At 40.9% G+C, this 26288-nt stretch overlaps 1 protein-coding gene across 1 annotated transcript; it reads right to left on the reverse strand.

The window, feature by feature from the left end:
- Nucleotides 1–358: 358 nt before the first annotated feature.
- Nucleotides 359–22517, reverse strand: TRIB2 (tribbles pseudokinase 2). Its single transcript, XM_015821632.1, has 3 exons — nucleotides 22231–22517; nucleotides 17193–17485; nucleotides 359–948 (listed from the first exon to the last, which is right to left on the reverse strand). The coding sequence occupies exons 1-3, from the start codon at nucleotides 22498–22500 to the stop codon at nucleotides 480–482; spliced, it is 1032 nt and encodes a 343-aa protein (XP_015677118.1). The 5' UTR covers nucleotides 22501–22517; the 3' UTR covers nucleotides 359–479.
- Between the last annotated feature and the right edge of the window lie 3771 nt (nucleotides 22518–26288).

Raw genomic sequence — 26288 nt, forward strand, 5'->3', positions numbered from 1 at the left:
AACAAAATAATAGCTAATTGTACCTTCCCTGAATAATGGCTGAAGTTAAATATCTAACAGTGCGATGCCAAAATGCAAGAGTTCCTATCCACTGGGAATCGTTAAGTGTTTGAATGAAATGGGATCAGGAGTGGTGTACTGGTGGCTGCATCGGAAACGTTGGGTGTGCGGTGTCCTTGGCTCCATAAAGATGAGAAGCAAAGCTGCTTCGTGCTGCTGCCTTCTCCTTTTTTTTCCCCTCTGTCAGTCTAACTTGATAGCAACAATTCTTCCTGTCTAACCGTTCACAGGCTACATTGGTTTCTTGAACGTTCCCTCTCCAGCCTTAAAAACAAAACAAAACAAAAGCTTCCTCCAAGTGGGTCCTTTTTTTTGCTATCAAGCCAGGATGAGACAGAGATATAATTCTGCATTTTCAGAAAGGTCTCCCTTCACGTTGTCCTTTCTGGACCATGCATTACCCTTATCAGTCCTGACACTTAGTTAAAGAATGGATCAGAATCCTCTTCCATGTTAACATCAGGCACCAGCTGATCTGTTACTTCCTTAGCACCATATCCTGAATTACACACATTAAAATCTGTGGAAAACCAAGGGTGGTCCAGAATTTCCTGCGAAGTCAGCCTCTCTGAGGGCTCTCGGCGCAGGATGCTACGTATAAGGCATTTCGCCTTGGGGGACAAAGTCTCTGGAATGCTGAACTGCCCACGGCGGATTTTACTGAAGAGAGAACTCGGTTCAATGTCATGAAATGGATAGCGTCCAACTAGCATTGTGTACAGCATGACGCCTAGACTCCACACGTCCGCTGCTTTGCCGGAGTAGCTGCCATTTGTGTTCAGGATTTCTGGGCTCACGTAGGCTGGACATCCGTGCTTGTCAGAAAGGGAGTCGTCATTTCCTCTCAATATGTAAGCATCTTCAAGGCTCTCCAGTTTTACTCTTGACCTGCAGAGCAAGAAATAACAAACCAAAGAATAGACTCAGTGACAATGACTCATACGAGGTAACAAACAAAAGGCAAGAATATTCACTCAGGCTAGGATGCATATCGATACCCAGCAGGTTCCCTATCCTCTTGTTTTACCCAGAACATAAAGGAGTAGTTGCTATAACTTTGAAGAACATCCCCATTCTGGAAAAAGCATGGGTATCGGGGGATGTTCTGGGTCAGATCCGGGTTAGAAGCAGAGGGCATATCAAGTAGCAATCTGACCAGGTTTATAAATCTTGTTCATGCTTATCATTTTGTGCATTTAATACTCCATTAAGGTGTGTCATACAAAATGTGGTGTATGTTTGATTTCCCTTGTTGTTAGGCATTTACTTAGAAAAATTATATGGCTATCTTATTTATGAACTCTGGCCAGTTATTTCCAAAAATAGATGGAAAACCTGCAATTCTAAGCCATCTCTAGCATAGCCCGAAGTCCCACCCTGAATTATCCATTCAGATAAATGCACAAGGAAAGCTGACTGCCTACTATGAGCGCACATGAACTGGATCCTTTCCTGAAACAAATTTATTTGACCCATCACCGGCATATGGTTAAAAATGTTAAAAGTTTCATTTGGGTTATGAGTAAACTCTAGAATATTGTTATTATTAATAGTTTATTTTAATGGAATTTTTGTTAGTTTTAATTATATGATATTATTATTTTTAATATTAGTATGGTATTGTTTAATATTTAGGTTATGAATATGTTTATTATTGTGTTTAACTTTAATTTGTTTAAATTTGTGTTAAAGGGGAGTTAAAGCGTATTATGGACTTGGTTATTTTAATAGATGGTTAATGTTAGATAGATTTTGATTATTATATTTGTAACCCTGTGTTCAGCTCTGGGAAGTGGGGGAGGGGGAGGGTGGGGTTTTGGGGTGGGTATGGAGGTTTATACTGTAATTTTTATAAAACTTTTAATAATAAAAAAATGTACCTTACATTTTAATTTTAAATATCTCTCTCTCTCTCTCTGTGTGTGTACACACACACACACACACAGAGTAGGTATAGTCAGATTTTTCAGTCAAATCATATAGGCCAGGGTTACCCTACCTACTTAATACTGTCAGTAGTAGAGTGACAGTCAGTCATTCTGCTGGGTTGCACATAAGCTAACTCTGAGATGTCAAGCATAACATCTGGCAGTTTTTGTAAGCAAAGCATGTGCATATAACTGAGTTAGAGCTTTCCCCCTGCTTGAGAAATCAGTAAGCAGCTCTTGGTCCCTGAGAATGATGGTCTCATAAAATCCAAGTGCATGAGCTCAGTATCTGCAAAAACTGTACTACTACACTAAATCAAACCAACTTTATTACAGCTGATTTCAATCTTGAACATCAGTTCTTTGGGAATATAACCATTCCTACTAGCCTCGAGAAAATAAAATATCCCTAAAAGGTATAGAAGCTGGATAACCCCTTAGCATACACATTGACTTAAATGAAGTCATGCATCCCATTAAACATGTAGAGATGTATTATAAATCTATTTTCCCAATGGCAACTTCTGGATTGCTTATACATGTCCCTTTCATTAAATACCAATTAACCTTTAACACTGTCACCAACAATGAATTGCCTATTATTGCATGAAACAATACCAGAAACCACAGCACACTATTCCCCCCCCCTTCTCCTGAACGGATTGTCAGAAAGAAATCAGGTAAAGGGGCTTAGAATCCTGTCAATCCATCAGAAAGAATTGATCAGGAAAGGACCAAATTTTGCATGGTGGGAAAAATCAACAAAAAATAAAAGTGAGTTGGAAAACAGACCACATCCATCTTGGGGCTACAGAGAAAAACTTTCCCCCCCCAAAAAACACCAATTTTACGTACAACAGTTCATTTAATGACTGTTCAAAGTTACAACTTCACTGAAAAAAGTGACTTATGACTGTTTTCTCACACTTACAACCATCGGAGCATCCCCACGGTCACATGATCAAAATTCAGATGCTTGGCATATTTATGACAGTTGCAGTGTCCAGGGGGACATGTGATCACCTTTTGTGACCTTCTAACAAGCAAAGTCAATGGGGAAACCAGTTTCACTTAACAACTGTTTAATTTACCAACTTGCAGTGTTGCAAGAAAAGTCGTAAAATGGGGCAAAACTCACTTAACCAATGTTTCACTTAGCCACAGAAATGCTGGGCTCAGTTGTGGTCTTAAGTGGAGGACTACCTGTACACAGCTTGCTCTGCCCTTCACAATGTATGTACACATACACACACACACGGAATAGAGGAAGGGAGCAAAAAAACCCAGTGAGTGAAGGGCAATGTGTTCAACTACCCAGAACAAAATTCAGATATTTCCTAAGGTGCCCACTGGTAAAAAGGCCTGGAAAGAATGGCAGAAACATGCTGTGCAGGTCAGTCTCTCCCTTGTTGTTTTATCCTTGGTTACCTTTAAAAAGAACTTCCCGGGCATCTACATTCTTCTGATTTTATTCTCTGATATAAAATCCTGCTGAATGTCGCTCCCTCCCTCTTTTCTCAGCTTTTCCCTCTCCTCCAAGATATCTGATGCCAAACATACTGTGGGAGTTGATGAACGAGAACGTGCTCCTTTGTTACATTCCTGCCTCTTTCAACAATGCACACTGGAATAGCTACTACCTTTGAACTGGATTTGGACCAGCAAAATAAAACAGGGAAAAAAAACACAATGCAATCATCTCCTGTATTTAAGAATCAAGGACCTGCACTCAGAAGAGAGCAGATTGTTTAAAACTAGACCACTGAACAACAGCTGGCATTAATCCACTTGTTCTACTGTAATCTCCAGCAGGATCAAGCAAAGGAGCAGTAGCCATGTTCTCATCCTGCTGAATGGATGAGACCGAAGCAAATACACCAAGGATAAACATCTGTGTTACACACATACAGTTTCCCTCCCCCCCCCGACACACACACACTCCATCCATTATTAAAAATAATAACAAACACGTTTCCAGAAAAGAAAAGAGACCTGCCTCAAGCAAGCCTTGCATTAATTGAGGGTAATTGTTGCTAAAAGGTACACCATGCAGACAGAACTAATGGCGACAATCCAGAGTGTTGGTTTGTTTGACCTTCTCATAATAGGTATGCAACAAGATGACATTTACCCAACTTTTGAGAAAGAGGAAAAAAAAGGGGGGAAAGAATAAGATTCTTCTCCAAAAGCCAGTTACTGTAAACAGATTGGTCCTCGTCTCTCCCCATGTCCTCTACTTATGCCAAGGGGCACTGCTAACTTGAAAAGATGAAGACAGCCTCCTATCAAGCTGGATTCCTGGCAACGGCATCCATGCCTTTTCCTTAGCGGGGTTTGGCCATTGTCTTTTCTCAGGAGACGTTTTCAACTTCCCAAGTCTGGCCCAAGGCACCTGAATTCCCAGGAGATCTCCCATCCCTGCAGCCCTTGTCAGGAAGGGCTTGTCAAGAAATGCAAGCTCACTCCTTTCTCCAAATGATGTATGGTGTGCAAAGAACTGGAGAAGCTGTGCCAAACTTCCAGGTTAGACAAATGCCATCAAGAGTTAATACAGTTAAAATGTATAGCAGCCCCCACTGCCAGTAATTGTCAAACTTACGGTATAAGCTGAGCTGACACAACCCTTCAAGTAGCTAGTTATTGCCACCACAAATTCTCTAACTGGACTTCCAGGAACTGCTCGTGTCTTCCTGTTCCAACTCTAGCTATGGGAATGACAGCATTAAAATTTGATAAATATGGGCTTTCACGGGAGAGAAGACCTGCCTTATAAAACTTACTATATAACGCAAAGCTTCTTCCCAAGGCCAGCGTAATTACAGTGTACCATTTCAATTCAGAAAATGGAGACGCTTAGAAAGACAGCATTATGCATTTATCAGATCACTGATAGAGCCCTGCATTAGTATAATGCTTAAGAAAACAATCAAGCCTGAATCATTGCTATTTAAAAAGGGGAAGTGATTCTGTCTATGAATGCTTTCCCATTACTGGTGAATGAAACCACAAAAGTGCAATCAGAGGGCAGCAAATAGCACTCAAACGGGAAATGCGTCTTTGTCCCCATAGAAACCGGCAGGGAAGCCCATGAAAAACAATACTATTCTTATCAATGCCACATTCATTACTTGAGTGCATTCAGACATGGCTCTTCAGCAATAGAAGGAAACATGATCAGTTCAGCTACTTTCAGTATGAACTCCTGAGTTATTTCTGATGAGCCATTAGCACACAGCTTAAGGTATTTCCCACAATGGGTTCTTTTAAGTCTCTTCTCAGAAAAATCTGGGGATTTTAAAGAATTTCTGACTTGCAGGAAAATTCTGTGGGAAGGACTTCACGTTGTTTACATAGAAGTACCTGCAAGGATGAAGACTTGATGGGTGACAAAATATTTGACTTAGGCTCTGCTTTGTGAAAGGGGAACAACAAAGTACTACCTCAGAAACAGGATGTGATAGCACCATCAGTTAGAATGTTAGTGTGACTTTTGATTTATTACATCTCAGTAATATTTTAACACAATTGTTTCAAGTAGACATAGTAGAATTTCCTAGGCTCCCACTTCAATTAGTACAAGCACAAATTTGAACTGAGGAGAGAGATCATGGGGAAAATATAGGCAATCCTCAACTTACGACCATAGTTGAGCCCAAAATTTCTGCTGCTAAGTGAGACATGTGTTAAGTGAATTTTGCCCCACTTTACAACCTTTCTTGCCACCGTGGTTAAATGAATCACTGCAGTTGTTAAGTTAGTTACACGGTTGTTAAGTGGATCTGGCTTCCCCATTGACTTTGTCAGGTGGTTATAAAAAGGCGATCACATGACCCTGGGGACACTGCAACCGTCACAAGTATGAACCAGTTGCTAAGCATCTGAATTTTGATCATGTGACCACGGGGATGCTATAATGTCATTAAGTGTGAAAAACGATCGCAAGTCACTTTTTTCGGCGCCACTGTAACTCCGAAAGGTCACTAAATGAACTGTTGTAAAAGGACTACATGTAATATGAGGACCTTAACAAGGAATAGAAAGCTTCTATGAAAATGAATCACTGTGAAGATAGGTCGCTGACTCAATGTATGTTGATAACTTTCCATGGGACCGGCCATAAATTAGAAGGCCCTGGAACAATCAGCCTGGGAGGGCTGAGGTTGTGCGTAGTTCAGGACTTCTGAACCCCTGGATTGTAAACACAGAGATAAAATTGCATAGTTAAAAGGGTGAGAAGAAAAGTAATTCCCCATATTCACTGCTGCCCCCATTTTTCCAGCATAACTCTTTAAAGATTCAGATTGTATTAATGATAAAATCCTTCATAAGTTCTTAAAAGAGCAGAAGTGAATTCTGCCTTATTTACAGAATCAGCACCAAAACCTCAGAAATTAGGCAGCATGGTTTCCAAGAACAAGAATGAGAGCTAAAAAGTCCCCATTCAAGTCATAGCTCAATCATAAACCCATTCCTTTGTGTTAGAAAAATGTTGTTTTCTGTAAGGTGGTTTGAGTTAACCTAAATATAGCATATGCATTCCTGGAATATCTTAGCAGTATTCTTTAGAGACCCAGTTACCATTCTCTTGGTAGAAGATTTAGTAAGTTCCTTGATGGTGCTTCCATACAATAGGACAGTTCTCAAGGCCAGACAGTTCTCAAGTTCAACATGCAGACAGTCCTTAACTTGTGACCATAATTGGGACTGGAATTTCAGTCATTAAGCGACGAGGTCATTAAGCAAGTCATTACAGGATCAGACCCAATTTTATGACCATTTTATTGCAGTTGTTAAGCAAATTGCCAAGGCTGTTAAACAAATCACAGGGCCATTAAGTGAAACATGTGGTCATTAAGTGAATCTGGCTCCCCCACACTGACTATGCTTGTTGGAAGGTTGCAAATCACAATCACCTGACAAGATGCTGCAACCATCATAAATGCAAGTCAGTTGCCAAACATCTACAACAGCTGCAACTTTGAGGACTGGTCATTGTCACTTTTTCCAAAGGCTCGTTACTTTACACAAATGGTTGTAAGCTGAGGACTGACTACCTGTGGAACATAAGCAACTTCCACATTAGAAATGGATCTCAGAAGCTCTCACTCCTGACTAGGCTCTCTGAGGCCTAGTCAAAAACAACTGCAAAGCCACAGGTCCTTCCTATCTCTTTTACATGGTTTGTTCTTGGGTGAGTCATTATCATCTTTGTTTCAAAATTTTCACTGCAGGCTGGCCCTACACTGAGCATCTGGGACTAAAAAGTTGGCTTTAAATAATTAGATGGTTTTGGGAACTTCTGGGGTGAGCGCAATCAAGGAGTTCCTCTAGCATTCAGAACCGCGATGAAGGAATGAATCAAGTATGACGATAAGGCCCTGTGTATCAAGGGATTCTGAGGAGCTGTCAGAAAGTAATTGAAGCTACAGTTCCCTAAACTTCCTGCAGAGCTACACCAAATAAAAACACTTTTGGGAGCGTAAAATTCTACATCCTTATTCATTATATACAGGTAATCCTTGATTTACGACTACAATTGAGTCCAACGTTTCTGTTAACTGAGACATTTGTTAAGTGAGTTTTGCTCCATTTGACGGCCTTTCTTGCCACAGTTGTTAAGTGAATCACTGCAGTTATTAAGTTAGTAACAAGGCTGTTAAGTGAATCTGGCTTCCCTTTCTAACTTTGCTTGGTCAGAAGATGATCCCATGATCCAGGGATACTGGAACTGTCATAAATAGGAATCAGTTGCCAAGGATCTGAATTTTGATCATGTGACCATGGGGATGCTGCCATGATGGTAAGAGTGAAAACCGGGCATAAGTCACTTTTTTTCAGTGCCGTTGTAACTTCGAACGGTCACTAAACGAACTGTTGTAAAGTCAACAACATGGCTGGCTCAGGAATTCTGGGAGTTGAAGTCCACGAGTCATAAAAGAGCCAAGGTTGCCTACCCCTGTATTAGCCTAACAAAAAGATACACATATATATACTGTATGTGGCAAACCCACTCCACTGAAACGGGCAACTTTCTTAATACTGTACAAAGAATTTTAATTACCTGATTTAGAATTTCAGAATGCCATTTTTTTTAAAAAAAAACAAACCTGAAACATATGCAGACCTTACAAAACATAATAATTCCTAATAGAAAGTTGGAATCTAATAGCGAACTTGTTCAATAGAAAAGGCAGTATATATGTACTTTGAAGCCAAATGAAATTACGTAACTAATCCACTTTTTACCATTTGATAAATGAGATGTGCTGCCAAGGAGGACAAAAATCAGCCTTCCCACACACTGGCAAATTCAAAATTCATTAGGAGAAGCATTAGTTTTCTGGGATGAAAAGTAACCTCTGCTTTCACCTTCCACAGCTAAGGAGCTATTCCATTTGACCTTGCAGCTTTTCATTCTGTTCTGAGTTAATAAGGTCTATTCATCTTCATATCCATAACTATGTCTTTGTGGGGGGGGAGGGGGAAGGCAAAAAGGTTCAAGGAAGCCTGGTATGTATATTACCCAGCATGTATATTACATCAAGCAAAAGAGAAAAAACAAACATCTACTGGTGGAGAAACAAAGGGACAAAACAGAAACGTTCCAGAAAAAAGGATGATGGGAACCGGAATTAGGAATATTGCACAATTATTGCTAATCTGCCTCAATATAAAACCAATCTCGTGTCCTAAAATGATGCATATTGATTAATATGAGTTTCAAATGCATTCCTCTACCTTCTTAAATGTTATTAATGTTCAAAATGAACCAAGACATTACACTTACACTGCTTGGCTCTGTGCCCCAACTGATTGAATTTTTAGAAAGTTTCTTCCTATTGATTACAGTAGATTTTCTTAACAAAAATAAATAAATAGGAAAGTGGCATGCTACAAAGCTGCAAATCAGTCTCTATAGAGTCATGCCATTTACACTAAACAAGTGCATGCAAGCATGGATTCCATATGCTTCACGGAAGCATCCTTGGAAAATGACAAAAATGTTGATTGTCTATGGAGATTCTCGGTCATCCAGCTCACAGTTGTCCCAAATGTGCTTTTTCAAAAAGCAATTAGACATTTCGCTTCTCATCCAAGAAGCTTCTTCAGCTCTGAAGCATTATGATATAGAACTGAAGAAGCGTCTTGGAAACGTCTTCAAGGAAAAACTAAGTCCAGCTGAAATGTTGGGTGGCTGTTTTGTTTGTGGAAGTGCCACCTTGCCTATGGGAAAAAAATCGAAGGTAAACCTGTGGAGTTAGGAGAAAGAAGGTTCATTTCACCTGTTTGGCTTTTAGAGTAAATTATATGTTCCTTGGCATGGCCACACCCACCATAGTTGGCCAGCCCAGCCTTTAATGAACAAGCAAGCCCCATCACAGCAGTCATACCGGGAGCATACCTGTTCACATTCCAAGTGTGCTCCCAGCGTAAAGTTACCATCCTACCCATGCCTGAGAGTGCAATTCACAACAAGGGCTTCCCTGGTGTCTGTTTTAGTGAGTCAGCCAAACCCACAAACCACATGAGGACTCTGTTGATCCCTGCTAGGCTAAACAGAAGATCTGAGAGAAGCAAAATCTGTGCAAATAGAAGAGCTTATGGGGCAACTGCTGCACCAAGCACACCACTTGCTGGCTCTCTTTTTTGCCTTTTCATCCACAATTCCAGTTTAGCTAGCCACAGGCAATTGCTGCCAGAAGAATGGTGTAAACCACAACATTAAACTAGTTGACTTAGAAGTTAAATGCCATTAAGAGACAAGACGTACAATGAGAGGTACATAAAGCAGGACCTGCTGGGTTTGGTGTACATAGTGGGAATAGCAAAAAGAAAAAATATTTAATATTTTAAAGTATCAAAATATATAAAGAAATAAAATATAAATATTTTTAAAAATCAGTCTTGTCGGGTGGAATGGCTCCAGCCCAGCCTCCTCTCTTCATTGAACACATTTTTAAAGCAATTGCTGGTGGGCTGAGCATCGGAAAATCTGAATCGCCATCTAATAATTGGGAAGATTATCTTCAGTAAATGGTGAGCCCTTATCAATGAGCCGTAGTGGCACAGTGGTTAGAATGCAGTATTGCAGGCTAATTCTGCTGACTGCCAGCAGTTCGATTCTCACCGGCTCAAGGTCGACTCAGTCTTCCATCCTTCTGAGGTCAAATGAAGACCCAGATTGTTGGGGGCAGTATGCTGACTTTGTAAACTGCTTAGAGAGGGCTGTAAAGCACTGTGAAGTGACCTATAAGTCTAAATGCTATTGCTATTGCCAGATGAGGGTACCTAGGATTACTTCTGCTTGTGGTAGAAACATCTGGGGTATTTGCTCTCAGAGGCTGCTTCGCCAATTTCCTGTGTGGCCTTCAGCAAGGAACTGTCAGATTCAGTTCCTCAGTTGCAAAAATGGAAATAAAACCAGTATTGTTCATCAGGTTGCACAGAGAATGATTAATATAAGACCACACCGTGTTCCATGACTGAATATTATTGCAAAGATTAATACATTGTTCTACTGACTGTTTTCACGCAAACCAGCTGAGAAACTCAGTGTTAAGATCTATCTTAAAATAGCCTTATTGTATCACTCAATAATTCCTAGAAAACTGGGCTTCTTTGGTTTGTTTTCGAGGAAGATAGCATATGGATTTGTTCTTCTTGAAAGCACTGTTAGAGCTTAGTAACTGAAGATCAGCGGACTGTCACAGCATATGTAACAGATGAAGAACAAAGATCCAATGCTTAAGACAAATCTATTACTTGGCAAAAAGTAGGGAATGCTAGACCTTGCATCACTGATCATGTTTTGGAAATAATTGCCTTTCCCTGAACTTGTAAAGCCAAAGCCTAGAATGAACTAATGCTATCTTCAGAACACGTAAGGTTATATTTTATTTGAGCCCCTCCAGTGAAATCTTGAATCCAATTCATTGAAGTGACTTTCTTATGTTTATTTGATTAGATTTTTATCCCACCTTTATTACTTTATATATAACGCAAGATGGCAAACTTACATAGTCCTCCTTCCTCCTCCTATTTTCCCCACAACAACAATCCTATGAAATCAGCTAAGTTGGGCTGAGAAAGAAATGAACCAAAGTCATCCAGCTGGCTTTCATGCCGCCCTGAGTCCGCAAGGAGAAGGGCGGGATATAAATTCGAACAATAAATAAATAAATAAATAAGGTGGCACTAGAACTTACGGTCTCCCGGTTTTAGCCTGGTGTCTTAACCAGATAGTCATGAGAAATCCATCTGATTTGGGGATCTATTCTATATGCATATGGAATATTATCTATCTATCTATCTATCTATCTATCTATCTATCTATCTATCTATCTATCTATCTATCTATCTATCTATCTATCATGCATCCATCTTGATAAACTGTATGTATATATATATAGTCTCTAATTATACTAAAAATGCGAATCCCGGTATATTCATGTTGAGAAAAGTAGTCGAACACCGGGATAAATATAAAAACAACTGTTTAATAAACTAACAAGTGTTTGATAAACTTAGCTTTCGTCGTCAGAGTGGAATGCCGGAGGTTTGAAAGCCTGCTCATAAGAACGGCAGTTTGTGCACTCTGCTCATAGAACGCATCACCGGTCTACCCGCCCCAGTTGACCATATTGCTTCTAATAGTCTCGCATCCGTCTGTATACTTGTAAGCTCAGAGATCACCGCCTCTCTTATTGTCGCTCTCTTTGCCCGCTTTGGACGTATCTGGGTACACGTTGCTATAGGATGGTCCCCCAGTGCCTCCTGTCCTGTGGCCATCCCCCCTTGTTGTGAGTGTGGCACCCCGCCTCCCATCATTGGCTCCTGTATGAATCGTGCTGGGGATTTCTCCCCTTTGCCGGTCGTAATTCTTTGCTATTGCATGGGACAGCGGTTCTGGTCTTGCATAGGCTGCGCCCGTTGCACTTGTTGTGAGTTGTTATGCTGTTGTTCCCACTTCCTTAGTGCCTGATAAGCAGGCAGTAACTCCATGTGGCGATCAATTGAGTGTTCATCCGACAGCCAAGCCTCCTTCAGTAACTGGCCACCCTTGGTGACATCCTGGGCGATGGCCTCCGCCCCGGCAAGGTTGAACATGTGATTGTTGCTGGCCATATGGACCCACACCTGTGAGCGTTGCTCATATCATCTAATGGCCAGTTCGTGTTCATGGATCCTAGTTCCAAGCCGTTTAGTCGTCTCCCCAATGTAATTGCAGTGACAGTCCTTATATTTCACTCTATATATCACTGAAGATCTTTCTTCATTGGGGAGTGGTTCCTTGGGGCACATTATTTTGGCACGAAAGGTTTGATTCGGTTTATGGGCAATACTAATATTATATGGAGCCAATATCCGTGCCGTCGCCTCTGACACCCCATTGACGTATGGTAGAGTTGTCCATGCCATAGCGGTGCCTGTGTGCTGCATTCTGCGAGGCTCGTATGGTCTGCTGTACCATCTGATGAAATCAACTGGATAGCCATTTTTCCTGCAAACACGGTATAGATGATTCCTTCCTCAACTTTTGCCCTATCCATGTTGCAGTGTGTGTTCACACGCTTAAACAGCATTCTGATACAGCCGATTTTATGCGACATGGGATGATTACTCCTGTAGTGTAAAATTCTGTCTGTATGCGTTGGTTTTCGGTGGACGGTCGTGTGGAGAGTGCCATCCGGCTGATGGCTGATTCGTACAGGAGCCAATGATAGAAGGCGGGGTGCCACACTCACAACAAGGGGTGGTGGTCACAGGACAGGAGGCCCTGGGGGACCATCCTATAGCAACATGTACCCAGATACGTCCAAAGCGGGCAAAGAGAGAGACAATAAGAGAGGCAGTGATCCCTGAGCTTACAAGTATACAGACGGATGTGAGACTATTAGAAGCAATACAGTCAACTGGGGCGGGTAGACCGGTGATGCGTTCTATGAGTAGAGTGCACAAACTGCCGTTCTTATGAGCAGGCTTTCAAACCTCCGGCATTCCACTCTGACGACGAAAGCTAAGTTTATCAAACAGTTGTTACTTTATTAAACTGTTGTTTTTATATTTATCCCGGTGTTCGACTACTTTTCTCAACAGATACATACATACATACATACATACATACATACATACATACATATATAAAAAATCTTGTATTGTTCCTAACACTTAACATAATGAGAAAATATTACTGTCTTCCTAATCCAGAGATATTTCTCACTGTTAAAAAATGGTCACTAGAATGCAAAAAGCATCTAAAGTAACAATAGAATCTTTTTTAAAAAGTTACTAGCAAAACTGATTAACAAGTATGAATTCTAAGCATTAAATATTATGACAGCTAACATTTGAATTTAATTGAAGACTTAAAAGTACTCTCTGAATATAATTTACTGGCAGGACAAAATGGTTGCAACAGGAAAAAAGTGGTAACACAAAAGCTGAACATATTATTTTAAATTCAAAACATCATCTTAATTAATTCAGGCACTGCTAATAGCTTGACTATGTAACATTGATCAAAATAATCAATCAATGAAAGTGAGAAGGGACCACTCTTTTGTATTTGGGCACTAGCATAAATGGTAACACACTCAACAATTCAGTAAAAAAAAAGAAGAAGATATCAACTGCCAGCAAATCTTCTAAATCTATTAATGGAAAGAATATAAAATATACATACAAAAATATGGGTAGATCACATTGTGCCACATAAAAAGTAATATTTCAAGTCAGCATCTTTTAAACACTAATTCAGATATAATAGTTGATCTTGTTCATCAGGATCCAAGGCCTTACTCCCCTCTCTTATGCACATATGTCAAGGTCGTAAAATACCAAGCATAGAGCAACATAATTCATGTAGTAACGACTGCCTATTAATCTACTGCAAGATGAGGTTGAGCACCAGAACATTATATCACAACCAAGAATACATCAAAGCAAGATGCCAGCTACATGGAATTTCTGAACAAAGACTACATCTCAAAATATATAGCACTTTACTCCTAAACACGAAATAAGCAGGACTCATGTGGACAAGGCACCATCATCAGGAAGAAGAAAGGAACATACAAGAATGCTAGGAAATGGAAGTGCAATTTATGGAACAAGAAGGGGGTTTCATACAAGGAATTACCACCTTATTTTGAAATCTGAAAGTTTGGGTATCAAAGAGCACAGAAACCTCCCTGGATGCAAAAGGTCCCTAATTGTAAGTTTATGTTCCTCATGGAGAGAAAACATGGAGCACAATAGAAAAGAGGAGAGATTGAACTGGTGTGTTTATTATTTACCCTCTGTATTCATAATACACCAGACCTCAGTATGAATTAGAAGTTCTTTCTCAGCAGGCAAAAAAAATGCATTCCATATTCTACACATCTTAATCAAACAACCATTGTATACCGATTTTAAACATGTATGATTTTCCAGAATGAATGAATGAATGAATGCAATGCTGAAATCTGGAACTCTTAAAAGCAACCATTCGCCCACAACTTTTAGTAATTACTAAGAACGTACATTCTATATGAAGCTGAAAGGGAGAACTATTGCCACTATAGTATTGCTGAATAGCTAACGCTAACAGAGTATTTATAGGCTTGCACAAATCAGCCCTACCCAGATAATAATTTCTATAGGCTTATGAAACATTACCAGATTTTTAAAGAAGTTCTGTGATCAAAATGAATTGATATAAGTGCCATGTAAATGGGTCAACCCTAACAGATTTCTGCACCAAATAAATATATTTTTGCTTTACCTATACAACGTGTTTGACCATTTCTCCTCCTATATTCTAATTCTGTACAATGCTTCAAATTCAGTTCTGAAGAAATGTTTTGAAATGTGTGGGACTACAAAGGCCATCAGCCACATGAGGCTCATTAAAGCAATAGTGTCCAGTTCCAAGATCATGCTGCTCTGCAGGATTGTGCTACAGTAACCCAATCCTAAGAATAAATGAAGCTGCTTTGGTGAGTCAAACACCAGGTATTCCATTCGTATTCCTGTGCATTGTAAAACGTATCTTCTGAATCAGAGTTGGAACCCTGCAAAGTTCAACTTCCTTCCCTACTAGTTCTAAATCCAAAGTCTAAATCGCATTGAAAGATTGCGTGTGCAAAATAAAAGATGTATTCTCACAGGGAGAAGCAGAGTCAAGCCAAGCAAAATCACATACATTTCTGCCCTCCCCATACACCAGACTCACACAGGTAGTCCTCCATATATGATCAACAACTGGGCCCAGAATTTGAGTCGTTGGGCAAAGTGGTCGTTGAGATGCCACATGACTGCTTTGCTGAAGCAGTTTGCAATTCTAACTTTCCAAATTTTAGTCTTTAAGTGACAATGCAGGTCACTGACCACTGGGGAGAAGAATCATGAGAACATTGGCATTTGCCAGCATTTTCACTAGATATGAAGTCTGTTTTCCAGGGTGGGAGTCCAAATCCTATACTATGTAACCAAAGTTTGATTAATAAGACCCAAACAGCCTGATTCATGAGTTATAAACCACAAGATACAAAATATTCACATAACATCCTAAGCTGAAAATAAGCAAGCCATTTTGTAGCATCATGTGTCCTCCGTGATCCCATTTAAGTGAGAGTTTTAAAACTATGACAGATGCTCTTTTTCAAAAGGCATTGCCTCCAACAATGAAGGGCAGCCTAATGCTTAGGGATGTGCAAAACCCACTAATCCCAGAGAACCTTAGGACATTCCACTCCTTCTCCAGACCACACTAAACCTCCTGCCCCCAGATGTGCCATTCTGGGAGTAGTTCTGAGGGAACTGGAAGCAAATCCTCTAAAATGGAAGCAGAACAGAGAATTTACTTATGGAAGCCCCAAATTCCTCCAGAACAGCATGGGCCAAAAAGTCAACTGAAATTAAAGCACGGTCCAGAGGGAGACTGGAATGTGCTGCTTCCAAACTGGCAAGCTCTACATATCCCTGCTGGTGACCAACCAATGCCAGGGGCTCTTGCAACCTATGCAGAGTGGAACAGGAGATGAACTTTCTATAGATCTTTAAGGATCATGAGGCAAGATACCACACCAAAATTGAAATACAAGTCAAATATTGTTGTAAAAATATCTCATCTATTTTATTATTTCTTTCAGAAAAGCACTTAAAGTAACATGCTGGCATTTTGATTAGGCAACGTTTTTTAAAAAAAGCCCTGAGAAACAATAACAGTGGTTTGGCACCTTCACAATTTTCCCAATTGGTGTTTTGTGAATCTAATGAATCAAACTGCAGCCTCTGAAAAGTTTGGACATGATCCAACTGTTAGTCTTTTAAAATAACCCACACTCGGTTTTCAGCGCAAGAGACATTGCCACCACTTTGGAAATAATGAAAATGTACAGATAACAGCTAAAAATTGTAGCTATAACTCTAGAGTTTAAGACTAGGTGCATAAAATAGTTTTTTGGGGTGGAAAGAAAAGAAATTTGTGCTTCTAGAATTTGGCTGTCACAACAGGATGGGCTCAAAAATACAACTCATATGAAATGCTCTTCCCAGTGAACCACTGAAAGAGGAAAGGTCAAGAACGCAGCTAAAACAACTCATTGCCTAACAGTAGTATTAATAGTTCTATCTAAAAAAACAATTTGTTATGAAACTACTATCCAAAAGTTCATCCCATGGGAAAATTTCATATGTATTTTTTGTACGTAAGTCAACGTGGGATATGGATAGGTTTTATATGGATGGGCACCTATGGTTCTCCAAAGATTCCTGAACTACATACCCCGACAGCCCTAATCATCCTGTTGGGAGTTGTAGTTCAGCTACGGGTCTGATAGAGGAGAGACCTAAGTTGAGCATCACCCTCCCCCCCAGCATGGAAACTCATGGAGTAACCTTGGGATAATAATTTCCTCTCAAACCATGTAAGCTGTCTTTAGCAACTGGAAGGGCATCAATCTTATAGCTAAATAAACTCCTGGGAGGCCACAAGCTAAGTGGTGACTTCTCCTCAACCCATACTTCTTTAGAAAGCAGAAGATGAGCTACCGGCTTCTCTTAACCTCCACTAAAATCTTCTTTTTCTACCAAAGTCCAAGTTTAACTGAGGATGTTATCAGGAACAGTAGCCAGAAAAGAAGTCATCTGAAATGGCAAACCACAGCATTTGGGGAGCGGGGAGAGGAAGCAGCAGGGGAAGAGATGTTATTTCCTCACCTTTCTTCATCCTTGAAAATGAATTTCCGCAGCTTGAGATCCCTCAGGACCAGCCCGCCATCATGACAGTGTGCTACGGCGGAGGCTATCTGATAGAACAGCTTGGCTGCCTCTTCCTCCTTCAGCTTCTTGCAGGTACGAACAAAGGAATGCATGTCCCCATAGCTCCGCTCAAAGAACACGTAAGCTTTCGTCTCTCCAAGAATGACTTCGGTAATTTGGTTGATGTTGTCATGAGGAGGCATGCAAAAACATGGCGCCAGTAAATCTTGGTAGCAGCCAACGTCGAACACCTAAAATTTGAGTTTGCAGTAAAAGAAAGGGTTACCAAAAGAAAGACCAATCGCTCCCCCACCCCTCAACATTAGTACTGGTCAACCCACGACTAAGAAATAGCTTTAGTAAATCAGCCATTGCCCAGGTGGGTTGAGACAATAAACCCTGAAATATCCCAGCCAGCATAGATATGGGGAATTCTGGAAGCTGTAATCCCAATACATCTGCAGGGTGACAAGGCTGACAAAGAAGGAGTTAACTGTATGAGACATTTTTTCTTAAATCCTTAATGCCCTGGGCAGGCATTTTCCATAATGAAACTCTGTCTTCTCCTCCCCTCCAGCTCCCAAAGCTAGCTGGTTAAAATATAAAAGGTATCAGCTGGGGGAGGGAAAGATGTATTTTCTCCCAATGAAAACAAAAAGGGGGCAGATTTTTTTAAAGCTCTCTAGGTGAGGGAGCGGGAGAATTAAAAAGCCCTGGTGGCCCAGCATCTGATTTAATTTTCTTTTTGAGATACGATGGCTGGTGCTCTACACTGAAAGGAAGTTTACTAGGCTGTTAAGTCTTATGCTTTCCTCCCATAATTTGAATGGAATTCTAGAACAGCTTTTGCAAAATGAGCCGTGCTTCCTATTTTTACTGGAAAGACCTGTGTCATCAGCTACATAAGGCCTGCCAGCACAGCTCTGCCAATACTCAGTGGACTCCTGCATGAAAGAGTCCACTTTTCTTCCCCGATGGAAAGAAACAGGGGGGTTATTTTTCCTTTCAGACTGTGAGCAAAACCATTCAGAGCTACAGATCGGTAATAAGTATATTGGCTCCACTTACCGACAGAGATACACAAGGCTAAAGGATTTCTGCATCCATATTGTCTCAATGAGTTTTTATTACCAAACTGAAGGGTCCTGCCAAAGCTTCTTACTGACCTAGCTGTGCTTTCCAAGATACAGGGGAAAAGATATTTCTCTTCCTTTTCCCAATGTGGTAAGAGGGACATAAGCAGTACCCTCCTGATTTGAACTCCTGGCCCATCTCATCAGCAGTCTCTTCTCACAGTGGCCAACCAACTGTACAAGGAAGCCCATTAATCTCCCAGCAGATGGTCTTCAGTCATACTGACATGAAGGCTGATCCACAACTTCCGTTAAGTTTTATGGTGTTCTATACAAATGCCAAGTAAGCTGTAATTTGGATGATTTGGTGTTAGCATGTTTGTGAACTCAAACTGATTTATAACTACGATTTAATCAAGATTATACTCTCTGTATACAGTTCAGCACTCAATCATACATGTTCCTTGACTGAAATCATGTGAGAAACTCATGACAAGTACATTTTAATCTAGCACCTTATGTAAGCCCGAGGTGTAGGGGCCCAGTTTCTGGTTCACTATTTTGTGTGCAAACTTTTAACAAGTGGGTTAATTCAGTAAAACGTGGTTACATTAACTATGGGCAAAAAGTTTTATATGTACCGTCTCACTGGGTTCAAAAAGATGATGGACAGGGACTTTCTAACAGTGTTTCCTTTGCTTTTAAGAGATGTAGGGAGATATGGAGTTGCTCAGGTCTTAAGGTATGTATTTGAAAAACATAAGAGAATAGGAAAGGTTGCAGTAAGTTTCAAAATCTCTTTGCTTATGATGGCCTGAATAGGAGGAATAGGAGATATAAGTATTTATTCAGCTTTCAGAGCACTTCAATTAAAAGAAAACAAATAGAAGTGCCTAGAAACTCTTGAGAAAATGCTAGGGATACATAGACTACCTTTAAGTTGGACTGGGCTCCACTGCATTTAGAATGGAGAGTCCAGACTTCTGACACTTCTAGGCAAGTATCTCTTTAAGAGCAAGCATATCCCTTATGAGCTTATGAATGAAAGTGCATCAAGAGTCCCAATACTAAAAAGTTACATAAATCCACCAATCATGAATGAATCAGTGCTTGAGACATGTAGAAGATTCAAAAGAGTGCAATCATTTCATTGAAAATAATGAAGTATTGCAAGTAGGTATTATGGGTAAATTCCCTGCACTTGTTTCCCTTCAGAATAAAGGTCAGAATGTTACAAAGCCAGGTTAATATTATTACTAAGAACACCACCAGACACCAATATAATAAGGTTAAACAGAATTTGCTTTTGTTATTGCAGAAGTTACAATAAAAAATTGTAGGTTTTTGTTATAAGTTAAGGACTAAGGAGGTGAGCTTGTTTTTATCGTATGTCAAAATCTATTTTTGTCATCTTCTGACATGGGACAACACTTGCTGCATGTGTGCAGAAATAAGACTCCGCCTAATTCAGTGGGTCATGCTCCCAGGTTAGCATGCATGCAATTAAAGCCTCTATCCTTACCAGCCTGATCACACATTAGCAAAAAATGTTTCCTGAGAACTGAATGCAAAGTTTGGCATGCTGTGAACTGTTTCACCACATCTGTATTGCCCCTCTAAATCTTGGAAAAGTGGATGACAAAATGAAAATCTTTTGCTTGGACAGATTAATCACTGTCCTAGTGCGCTATCTGAGAAAGAGGAAGCGCGAGTCGATTTTGATAACACTGTATGAAGTCTACTCAGAATGAAATATCAACTATTTACTGTGTGAGGCTGGGGCAGTAGACTTCAACCACCCTTATTCAGACAGGCTTCCTCAGCCTCTAGTGAGGGGAAGGCTGAATGACTATATTCAAAACTGTGTGTCCAAGAAAAATCAGATCAATTTTCAAATACAGAGAAAGGTGCAGGTTTTAAACAGCATTTTCCTTTAACAGCCATGCAAAACTGTCTCTTCAGACTAACTTTTCAAAGGCTTTTTCTTAGTTGAATTGCATTATTTATATCAGAATGCCTGATTCTTAACTACCTTGAGTTCTGAGAAGGAAAGCAGAGTTCATTAAACAGTCACAAAGAAGTGCCCAATGAAATTAAGGGGCCACATATGCCACAGAAAGGGTATTTAGAAGGAACAAGGATGGGCTAACTACTTGAATGCAGTTATTATTGGAAATTTACAAGTGCTGCAGTTCAACTATCTCCTACATTGGCATTTAGCTTTTAATTATGAAGCATGTTTAACGGATCCCCCAAGGTTACTTACTATGACCATGCAACTTAAAATATTTATCATGACCATGGTTGAAAGTAGTCATTCTTGGGGGAATCTACATATTTCTTACAAGGCAGATTTCCTCCTGGTTGCAAGAGGCATCAAAGGAAAGAGGGTTTCCCCCAAAAAAATCATTTCTTAAACATTTCAAATGGAAGTATACAAGGTCTTTGCATGTTTACATGTAAACATTTCATTTGGGGATATCAGTTGCTCTTTCTGCAGGATGCTAATGTTTTAATCTCCCATCTTTCTTAATAAGCCAATGAATACATTTTAAATAATAGATACAATTAGCCCATTTTTCCAGCACCTTGCAACAGACAACATGCAAGATCAAATCCTCAGTGAGATACAAACAGTATAAAATACTGAAAACTAATTTTTCATTAACATCCAGGAGCCATGATTCACAAGTGACCAATATATTTATACTGCCCTGCAAAGCAAGTCTTTACAAGCAACCAGAGAGTGCAATTTAATTTTCCCACCACAGACCAATCTACCGTAAATAAAAATCATCCACCAGTCAGCAGGACTGTGCAAAGCTACTTTAATTATTTTAGGATGTTAATGGGCTTCTTGTTTGCTTCCAGCCATCGATGAAATCCAGGATTACAAGACCCTTTTACTTATTTATTCTTTCAAAGGACCTTCACTGTGCATTTTGAAAAAGAAAATCTAAAATGGAAAAGGTACAAAAATGACCGTTTTCTCTATGTTCCCATCTGTTAAACTGATGAATGGCACAGAAAACTGTAAGCAGCCACGAAGAGTATACTGTACGCAGCACTTTAGGAACAAAGGAAACAGAATGGCCTCGGTGAATGGGTGCTAGTTTCCCCACAGACAAGCATGAGGGGGTTTCCTCTCTCCCCCCCCCACCCCAGTTCATAATGAAACTAAAGAGGCCAGTGGATGGGGAGCCAGTAACCCAACAAGAGTAAGCCACGTTTGTCTAAAAAATGCAATTCTGCACGGCTTTTGAACGGTTGCTCCAAGGTGGGGGGATGGTGTTTGCAAACAACCCATCAGTGTAAAAAACAAAGGCCAACAGATTAAAAATCAGCTCTGCAGCTCAAACCTTCTGATTTTTTTTTTTAATTTGGAAAGGAATCCGCTGCTCTTCCAAGCTTGTTCCCAAATAAGTACTTATACAATACGGAGGCTTGCCGCCTTAGGCTACCAGCATGCAATTGTTAAGTTGGCCAAATATACAGTATATATATATAGTTTATTCCCCCCGTATATCCCCTTCTACTCCCCCGGAGAAGTATCCCGAGACTAGGAAGAATTGGCATCGTGCAAGTAAAAAAAAAATAAAAATCGGAAAGCGCTATATCCAGGGATTCCGATTTTAAACCCAACTCCCCCCCTTTTCAGTCCTTCCTCCCCCGCGGCTTTGGCTCTAGGCCACCGTTATAACGTGGCCATTGTCTGCAAAGTTGCTGAGAGCCGTTTAATTATGCAAGGCTTTGTTTGTTTAATTAAATTTCGCCCAGCGCCTAATTCGGAGGTTCCCTCCCCGGCAAGCACACGCTCCCCTTTGAGTACCCTCTAAAAATAAACTTGCCAGACAGGGAAAGGCCACGCTGCGTATGCGAGCTTCGGCGGAGGAAGGCGAGAGGAGGCAGGAAAGTTAAGTTACCTTGCAAACCAGCTCCTCCTCGCTGTGCAGATGCACGGCCCGGAAAATGTGGTCTCCTTCCAGAGGCTCCAGCAATAAGTATTTCCCAATGCAAGAAACGCAATGCGACAAGTTCGGAGTCTCTGGCGGGCTCGGCGAGCCGAGATTGGGGCTAAAACTCTGGCTGGATTCAGTCTGTCTTATAGACGAGAGCTCCTCTAGATCTTGGGTTTTATTCCGAGGTCTTCCATACCGCGCTATCGTGATTGGGGTTGACCTTTGTATGTTCATGGGGATGGAGAAGAAACCCTCCAAGAAATATCCTCCCCCCCCCCAATTTCTCTCTTCCCTTCACACTCACAACTCACTCAACACGCGCACACAATTCTTTTGGCGTTTATCAGTCGCTCAGCTTCAGGCCGGCCGCAAGAATTGCCTTTGTTGCTGTCGTGGAAAAGAGTGCTCGGGGGTGGCAGGTTTCTGTAGGATCTACAGTCCGGTTTCCAGAAGCCCCCAAAAGCAGGAGATCGCTCGTCGCTGGGAAGGGGGCGTTGGGGGTGGGGTGGGCGATCGATCGATCGAACGATTCTCCCCGCCGAACCTGGGCCGCGTTCGAGTCTAACGTTCGGCTACACACCTTTGTACTCAAAAGCGGCGAAGTCCCGCAAAGTAGAAAAACTGAGCAAAGCGGAGCCTCCCCGGAAACGCCGCGGGGTTTAACAATCAAAACATCTGGAAACGCGTTCCGAGGGGCCAGGTTCGTTTTATCGGTCTCCGATTCTCCCAATTGCTCGCTTCGAAATCTTTTATTTGAACGTGCTACAGCAGGCGACGGGCTTTTTATTCTCTTTCTTGCTGTTTCGATACGGTTTTTTAATAACCTGCTTTAAACTGTAGAGGGCGTCTGATCCTTTTTCCCCTCGTGGAAAGGACTATATTCAGAGAAGCAACCCAAGACAAATAAATAATAATAATAAAAAAAATAAGCAGCGGAGTATTTAACTTCAGCGGATTGCCGAGGAGCTCGGCTAACGGTGCGGGAGTCCGCTATCCGATCAGATCCGGATTTATTTTACTTGAACCTCCTTTGCGGTGCAAGAAAAACCGTTTCCCCAAACTAAAAGCGCCGCTCCTACCAGGATACGAAGTGCGCGAAGCTCCAGGGAGCTGCAGCGCTGAATTGGTTGCGTGCGTTGGCTTCCTTTGATCAGACGGAAAAGTGCAATCAAGGACAAGAATAAATCGATGCTCTTTAGCTTTCCATTGGCCCGGGAGACGTCCGGTCTTTCTTCGTTGTTCACCGGATGATTTGAGTGCAGTGCACATTCAAGCAAAAAAAAAAAAAGAAAAAGACCACAAAGGACGGGGGGTAAAAAAAGAGAAAGCGCTGCAGGAAAAAAAAAAAAATCACCCTCCCGACGATCTTCTTAGCCCCCTCCCCAGAGTCCTGAGATGCAGAAAAGGAGGGAGGCGGGCGATGCAGCCACTTCGATATGAATAAATGTATATTGCAGGCGCCGTTCTTTATTCCTAGAGGTAGAAGGAGTGGGGAGGAAAGGGATGGCCGAGCCAATCCCTTTCAGCAAGCCATCGTCTCTTCACCATGTATTAATAGCTACTTACGTGGCTAACAGTCTTTCTTCTTCTAGCCGTGCCTTCCTACTCAGGGTCAGAAAGCGGCGGCGGCTGCAAGAGCAGCAGCGATACCGACGCTACATTGACACCGCGCAGAAGCTGACTGCCCGCTCCTCGCCGCGGCGCAGCGCTCTGGCTGCCAGCAGAAACGCCCGCCCCGACCCGAGCGGCCTTCCCATTGAGCCAAGGAAGCATCAATCACGCGATCTGCCTGCCAACCCTCCTCGACGTCTCCTCCTCCTCCTCCTCGCCGCCTTTCTCCTTTCCACTCATTCAATGAGCCGGTTTCAGGGTAAACAAGGTGAAATATCCTTCCGCTGAGCAAGGCTGTGAAATACGAGCTTTGTGAGCAGTTTCTAGCGGCTACTGTTGCTACTACTGCTGCTACTACGGCGTTTCATTGACCTCTGCGCGTTTCCGTTTGGGTCGAGTTCTTTCGTGTGTGTGTGTTTGTGTGTGTGTGCTTTCTCCGGAGAGATGGGAGGAGTTTTCAGCCCATTTATATCCCAAGTGCATTTGGGCCATTTTATGAATTAAATGACTCGCTTTAACTGATCGTGTAAACACAACAGACTTGCAACGAAAAGCATTTTCCTTACATTTACCTTGTGTAAAAATGGATCATTCGCTTTTCCGGAATATAAAAAGATTATCTAAAAAAAAAAAAAAATCCCACCAAGGCACAATGTTTAGATATATTGTATAAGGCTAAAATAAAGCTTTAAAAACAACACAGAGACTTCCTATGTTTTATTGACTGATGGGAGAAAGTGCAGTTAGGTCATGCATTAACTCTCTGGTTAGCAAATGGAAACCCAGGAGCCCAGCCTACTCCCACTCAAATGGCTAATATCTTAAAAATAAATACCGTGGTGGCAGGAGGCTGCACTTTCCCAGATAACTTATATTTGGATGGTACATTCTGTTAATGGTCACAATTTGATTAAGCATAGTTGGACTAAATCACATGCGGTTTAAGAACTTACTGCACTAAGTCGTCAGCCACGGTTTAAAAACCCCAAGCAAACTTAGATGAATGGTTGTAAAGATGTAAACTCATCTTTTGGCTTAGTCTGGGGTAGCTGATGATATTTATCTGACGGAGCAGCCCCTTTCTGTTTGCTCAAATGAGATACGCCCCACTTATCCAACCTTTCTTTGACCTGACTGCCCCAACCTCTGTAAAAACAGTCCACCTGCAGGCGGTTTCATTTCCTCTTTTGGCCCCATTTGCATTTGATAGTCCTTAGCCTAGCCACATTTTGCTGGTGAAAAATGTGAGGAATAACGTGTAAGGTCAGGATAAGAAATATGTCAGCACATTGTTCTGGAGCAATCCGAATGGCTAAATTCCCACACTGCACTATAATAGATCTTCTTTGAGTTAGACATGTGAATCCACATATCATATATGGCTTAATCAACAAACTATGGTGAACACATGAGAATCTAGCCAGTGTTATTTTTTGCAGAATAAGAGAGGCTAGGGGCTTTCTTTCAGAAGATGGAAAACATTTAATATTTTTTTGTAAAGTAGCTAAATTATATTTCATTGTAATTAAATAAAAAGGAAACAAAATTAGGTTTAGAGTCTTTCCTAACCTCATCTATTATCTACAGTACTTAATTACTGTACCAGCGGACACAACCCTCTAAAATCAAATGTGGCCCTTGAACCTGAATCAAGTTGAAAAACCAAATAGTTCACTTGAAAAACTGGCCACCTTCTATTAATTTGGATTGTCAGTTGATTTTGACCTTGGCAAAAAAACAACAACAAGGTGTTCTTGATTTAATAATGCATAAATACATTTTTGTTGCCACCTAGCCAACCATGGTTAATTTCAAGAAGCTTAGTAGGGCTGGATCTTTTAGTACTTGGATAGGAGATCACTAGAAAATCCTGGGCTATTGATTAGACTGAGAAGTTGGAAAAAAAATATCCTGGAAGAAGACAATAGAAAATCAAGAATAGGGGTGGAGTGGGAGGAGGCTACAGCAGATATGGTGGAAGCTCAACAGAGGATTCTTTACTTGATTTGTATCATGATTGTTTTCTGGGCTGATATGTTAAAGAATTTGACACAAAGAGGTACTGCAGAAAAAAAGCATTTTTATCTGACACATTCTAATGGGGTCACTTCTCTACACAGGTCCCTTAGTTTTAATAGTACTTTATTTTAATAATGTGACTGATGGAAATGAATGTGGTGATCATTATTTTCCTGCCCTTTTTATCCTGCTATTTCTTTCTTGTGTATCAGGCTAGCAAGGCAAGTAAGCAGTGCTGAGCCCAAGAGAATTCTAAAGGGAAAATAATGAATATCAAAGAGAAAAAAAACTTCATAAAAGAATGTATCATTTGAAGAAAAAAAAATCTATTATCTCCTGATGAGAAAATGTACCCAGGATACCAATATAAATCAAATCTAGATGGGTGGCAA

The sequence above is a fragment of the Protobothrops mucrosquamatus genome, unplaced genomic scaffold, assembly GCF_001527695.2.
Source record: "Protobothrops mucrosquamatus isolate PMUCROS unplaced genomic scaffold, P.Mucros_1.0 scaffold1370, whole genome shotgun sequence".
Classification (NCBI taxonomy): Eukaryota; Metazoa; Chordata; class Lepidosauria; order Squamata; family Viperidae; genus Protobothrops; species Protobothrops mucrosquamatus.